The 6,000-nt window shown below is 45.2% G+C and overlaps 1 protein-coding gene across 4 annotated transcripts in view; it reads right to left on the reverse strand.

Annotated features, from left to right (window-relative positions):
* Positions 1–6,000, reverse strand: part of LOC129811501 (estrogen-related receptor gamma) — a 302,840-nt gene that overhangs the window by 18,814 nt on the left and 278,026 nt on the right. For all 4 annotated transcript variants that reach the window (XM_055862862.1, XM_055862861.1, XM_055862860.1 and 1 more), the window contains exon 7: positions 3,454–3,723. In XM_055862862.1, coding sequence (XP_055718837.1) covers positions 3,454–3,723 — 270 coding nt within the window. The remainder of the gene's footprint in view (positions 1–3,453; positions 3,724–6,000) is intronic.

A 6,000-nucleotide genomic window follows, 5' to 3' on the forward strand; every position in this document is an offset into this window, starting at 1 on the left:
ACACATACACACACATACACGCACATACACGCACACGCGCTCGCACAAGCATCGCACACACAGACACACACTCAGAGAGATACATGTGCAGTCGTACACTCTATTCTAACTGTTGTGGAGCTGTACATTCTTTAACTTATTCCATAATTAATTTATAACATAGTAGCCGTTTTTTGTCAGTAAAACACTATCCTCCTAATCAAAACATTTGCAACCATTTTCTAAGGTGTTTTTCCACTGCTGTTAGATAAATTGCCACGCAGAGTAAGACTAGAGAATCAATGAGAATTCAATTAACTCTTAAGGTGACAGGAGACTTAATGTGATTTGGCTGTTAGTTAAATGAGAATGCTAGTCAAACATTGTGTGAATAACTTTTGTTTCTTAGCTTTATAGGAAAGAGATACACTTCTCCCAAGAGTGCTTGACAATTATAGACGCAAGAAGATATTATTATCTGTGTGTGTGTGTGTGTGTGTGTGTGTGTGTGTGTGTGTGTGTGTGTGTGTGTGTGTGTGTGTGTGTGTGTGTGTGTGTGTGTGTGTGTGTGTGTGTGTGTGTGTGTGTGCATTCGTGCGTGTGTGTGTGTGTGTGTGTGTGTGTGTGTGTGTGTGTGTGTGTGTGTGTGTGTGTGTGTGTGTGTGTGTGTGTGTGTGTGTGTGTGTGAAAGAGAGAGAGAGAGTGAGTGAACATTGGCAGGAAAAACTGTGTTCTTCAAGAGTATGTTTCTAATGAGCAGTGGGTTAAACATGGACTGCTAAAACCCCCACACACACACACACACACACACACACACACACACACACACACACACACACACACACACACACACACACACACACACACACACACACACACACACACACACACACACACACACACACCTTAACATGTAGATCACGTTCAGTAGCATTCTTAAGGATTCCCATTAATGCAGACGATTAGCTTTCAAGGAATTAATTAATTGTCCCTGCCCTTCAAAATGCTAATGCTAGCTTGCTGTTTTTCTTGCACTGGCCACTGGCTCACAATGCATCTATCCCAAAACTGATAGAAATTAATATAGTAATTAATTAAAAGGACTAAATAGTAATTGTTACTAAAACCCTATAGTTTTGATCACAAACTTGTCTGCATCACATCTTGATTAGTTCCTGTACTCTCACATCTAATCTTGTGTTAAATATGTTTTTTTTATTGACAGACATCTCCAACAGTAACCATTTAGCAGATGTTTTAATCTCAAGTGTCCTACAGTTAACATATAATGAATATTCACTATGTGGGCCATGCAGGAATCTGAAACACACACATCCACTCCTGTAAAAGTGCAGCTTGAACTGAACTGCTGTGAAGGACTCCAGCTGCTATCAGTCATTAAAACACACATTTTTCTAAAGAGACACAATGCCCAAGTCCTCTCTGGGGTGCACTTTCTGGCAGAAGGGCTGGCACGTGCTCGTTTTCTCCCACTTTTCCCCCACTCGCCAAATAGTGAGTCGTCATCCCACCGCCAGCAGAAGCAATCTGTTCTTTCATTTTTCAGCGTAGCTGGGCCCGGCCTGAGATTAATCGGCACATATGGCCCCAGAAAACAAACTGTCAATACTTTGAGAGCTGGAGAATTTCAACAAATACCCGCCTGCCCATTGTGTCCCATTTAACACGTTCTATTGACCATTTCCTTCTTTTAATTAAAAGGAAACCTGCTGGCCGGAAACCAAGATAAAGTTCAAAGATGGGGTCACCGAGGGGGGGTCACAACTTATTTAACAGGCATCTGAGGAAAACACTATGCTAATTGTAAAAGGGAGATGGTGGGGGATAGCGAGTGTCTCAATGTGTGTGTATACTAGAGAGGATATTATTGAGTGTGTGTGTGTGTGTGTACTAGAGAGGATATTATTGAGTGTGTGTGTGTGTTTACTAGAGAGGATATTATTGAGTTTGTGTGTGTCTGCTATGGGGCTGTATTTAAATGATCTCTTTGATGGTGCTTCTCTTATTAGTCTCATGGGAGGAGGGGAGGAGGTGGGGGGGGGTCGGGGGGAGGTGGGAGGTGTGAGGGGAGGAGGGGAGGAGGAGGAGAAGAGGAGGTGGGGAGGAGGAGGGGAAGAGGAGAATAGGTGGAGGGGAGGAGGAGGGGAGGAGGTGGGGGGGAAGAGGGAATGAGGACGAGGAGAAGAGGAGGTGGGGAGGAGGTGGAGAGGAAGGGAGAATAGGTGGAGGGGAGGAGGAGGAGGAGGTGAGGAGGAGGAGAAGAGGAGGTGGGGAGGTGGAGGGGAGGAGGAGGATGGGAGGAGGAGGAGGGGGGGAGGAGGAGGAGGTGAAGTGGAGGGGAAGTGGAGGGGAGGAGGAGGAGGGGAGGAGAGGAGGGGAGGTGGAGGAGGGGCAGAGGAGGGGAGGTAAAGAGGAGGATGACGGGAGGAGGAGGAGGGGAGGAGGAGGGGAGGAGGGGGAAGGAGGAGGGGAGGAGGAGGAGGGGTGGAGAGGAGGAGAAGGGGAGGAGGAGGAGGGGAGGAGGAGGAGGGGAGGGGGAGGAGGAGGGGAGGAGGAGGGGAGGTGGAGAGGAGGAGGACGGGAGGAGGAGGAGGGGAGGAGGAGGGGAGGAGGGGGAGGAGGAGGGGAGGAGGAGGGGAGGTGGAGAGGAGGAGGACGGGAGGAGGAGGAGGGGAGGAGGAGGAGGGGAGGAGGGGGAGGAGGAGGAGGGGAGGAGGAGGAGGGGAGAAGGAGGAGGGGAGGAGGAGGAGAAGAGGAGGTGGGGAGGAGGAGGAGGGTCCAGATCATACCCCTTCTCTTTCCTGACAGATCTCTTGAAAGCCCTGATGCCTCAGTGGTTTTGATACAGCCAACAGCAGTTGTGGGTTTGAGTCCCACATGGGCCACATATAAATCACTTTGGATAAAAGCTAAAAGCTATCTGGTAAATTACTATTTATTTATATTTCAAGAGTAGGGAAAAGAGACCATGGGGTCTGATTCATAATGTTCTACCATTGTACCACCGTGTTAAATGTAATATCAGTTTTCAAAATTACATTTCATAGAGATGAGATGGAAGCAGGCATCATACTCAGGATGTTAACAAGACCACCACCAGGACAAACACCAGACACAGGAAACATGGAGAGTTATGGAATACAGTTACTGTTGCTGTTTAAATCCACTAGCCATTTTCTCCAATCTTGTTTAGTATTTACTACAATGTTGTTTTGTGCCAACAGCTACTCATCTGAGTTTGTGTAAGAGAGCGAATGGGGATGAATTGTGTATGATTGAGTGTGTGTGTGTGTTTGTGAGTGTGTGTGTGAGAGTGTGTGTGTGTGTGTGTGTGTGTGTGTGTGTGTGTGTGTGTGTGTGTGTGTGTGTGTGTGTGTGTGTGTGTGTGTGTGTGTGTGTGTGTGTGTGTGTAGGTGTGTCTGCTGCATGTGGCACCTCATCCCCCATTCTTACCTGAGTTAGCCAGAGCTACAGCCTTGAGAGTAACAAACTCTTCCTTTTCCAGCTTCATGGCTTTGTATTTCTTCACCAGTTGCAGTATGGCATTGTTGAGATCAAGTAGACCTGCCAGCTTGGACTGGTCTTCATCCATGATGTAGTCCTCAGCATACACCAGCTTGTCCTCAAAGGACAGCGAGCGGTACACCACACGTAGGATCAGAATCTCCATCCATGCACTCTGCAGTAGACTCATCTGGTCTGCCAGCGACAGCGTGGAGAAACCTGAGGGAGGGAGGAAGGGAGGGAGAGAAGGAGAGAGAGAGAGGTAGAGAGGGAGGGAGAGAGAGAGAGAGAGAGAGAGAGAGAGAGAGAGGGGGAGAGAGAGAGAGAGAGAGAGAGAAAGAGGTTAAACTCATTGGATATGTAATAGTTTAGTATTAAAATCTGAGAAACAGACTAACATTGTCATGACTACTCCCTGTGGTGGCTAAGAGACAGGGCTGTGTGTGGGTGACATGTTGGGTCAAACACCATTCACATTCAGCCTATCTAAAGGGTTAGGGTTGGGGAGATGGAGCAGGTGATGGAGCATGGCTGGAGTTTTGGTTGAGTTCGGGTCTTGTGCCGAGTTGTTCTGGTACTAGGTCAAGGTCTTCGTCTGGCCTAAACTGGCCTAAGACACCATTGTAATTTGGGCCGTCTGTTGAAGCTAAGGGAAGTTCTTCCAGCCTCTCCACCCCCACACCCAAGGTGACCAGGGGCCTCCTCCTTTTCGATAGCCCAGCGCCCAGGGCTCTCCTCTGGGGACGGAGGGGTCTTATCTCCCCCTGAACACACAGCATGGATCAATGCTAGCCATCACCACTCCTCACACTCTAATTGTTAGCCTGAAAACTTCTGCTCTCTCTTTACTCCTCTCCCTCTTCCTGTTTCTCTCTCTCTTCCTGTCTCTATCTTCCTGTCTCTCTCTCTTCCTGTCTCTCTCTATTCCTGTCTCTCTGTATTCGTCTCTCTCTCTCTCTCTCTCTCTCTCTCTCTCTCTCTCTCTCTCTCTCTCTCTCTCTCTCTCTCTCTCTCTCTCTCTCTCTCTCTCTCTCTCTCTCTCTCTCTCTCTCTCTCTCTCTTTCAGTCCACTGCCCATCTCTCCCCATCTTTCACTCTTTCCTTCCTCTCTCTTGCATTCCCTCACTCTCTCATTTCTACCCTTCTTCTCTACATCTGTTCCCTCTACCTAAGTTATGCCATTGTCCTCTTCCTTTAGATCTGTCTGTCAGAAGAGGTTGGTTTGGCTGGATCTTATCATCTAATAGATTTACTAACATGTGGATCACTGTCTGTCTCCTCCCCCCCCCCCCCTCTCTAACTCTCTCTTTCTCTCTCTCTATAATGGAACACCTGCCCACTCACATTTCACCTCACAGCTGTCCTCTCCTCTCTCCTTCGCTCACACACCTGCCCATTCACACGTTTGCCTTCCGAAAGCACACATATATATATACACACACAGATATGTAAATATACATACACACACACACATACCAACAGATATACATATATATATACACACAGATATATATATATATATATATATATATATATATATATATATATAATATATATATATATACAGATATATATATACACACAGATATATATATATTTATATATATATATACACACACATATATATATATATATATATATATATATACAGATATATACAGATATATATATACACACAGATATATATATATTTATATATATATACACACACACAGATATATATATATAAAATCAAATCAAATCAAATTTTATTTGTCGCATACACATGGTTAGCAGATGTTAATGCGAGTGTAGCGAAATGCTTGTGCTTCTAGTTCCGACCATGCAGTAATATTGTCACGATCGTCTTGAGGTGAATGAGTGGACCAAGGCGCAGCGTGATATAAATACATCCTCTTTTTATTATACGAAGAAGATGAACACGAAACTAAACACTTTACAAACTAACAAACGACCGTGAAGCTACGAAACAAAAGTGCACCCACAAGCTACTAACGTTTAGACATAGACAATTACCCACAACAGCCTAATGCCTATGGCTGCCTTAAATATGGCTCCCAATCAGAGACAACAATAAACAGCTGTCTCTGATTGAGAACCAATCCAGGCAACCATAGACTTTCCTAAACACCTACACTGAACACAACCCCATGAACTCTACCAAACCCCCTAGACAATACAAACACCCTAGACTAGATAAAAACACACAAACATTCCCCATGTCACACCCTGACCTAACTAAAATAATAAAGAAAACAAAGATAACTAAGGCCAGGGCGTGACAAATATCTAACAAGTAATCTAACCTAACAATTTCACAACAACTACCTTATACACACAAGTGTAAAGGAATGAATAAGAATATGTACATACAAATATATGAATGAGCGATTGCCGAACGGCATAGGCAAGATGCTGGGATAGTATAGAGTACAGTATATACATATGAGATGAGTAATGTAGGGTATGTAAACATTATATAAAGTGGCATTGTTA

This window comes from Salvelinus fontinalis, chromosome 15 (assembly GCF_029448725.1).
Source record: "Salvelinus fontinalis isolate EN_2023a chromosome 15, ASM2944872v1, whole genome shotgun sequence".
Lineage (NCBI taxonomy): Eukaryota > Metazoa > Chordata > Actinopteri > Salmoniformes > Salmonidae > Salvelinus > Salvelinus fontinalis.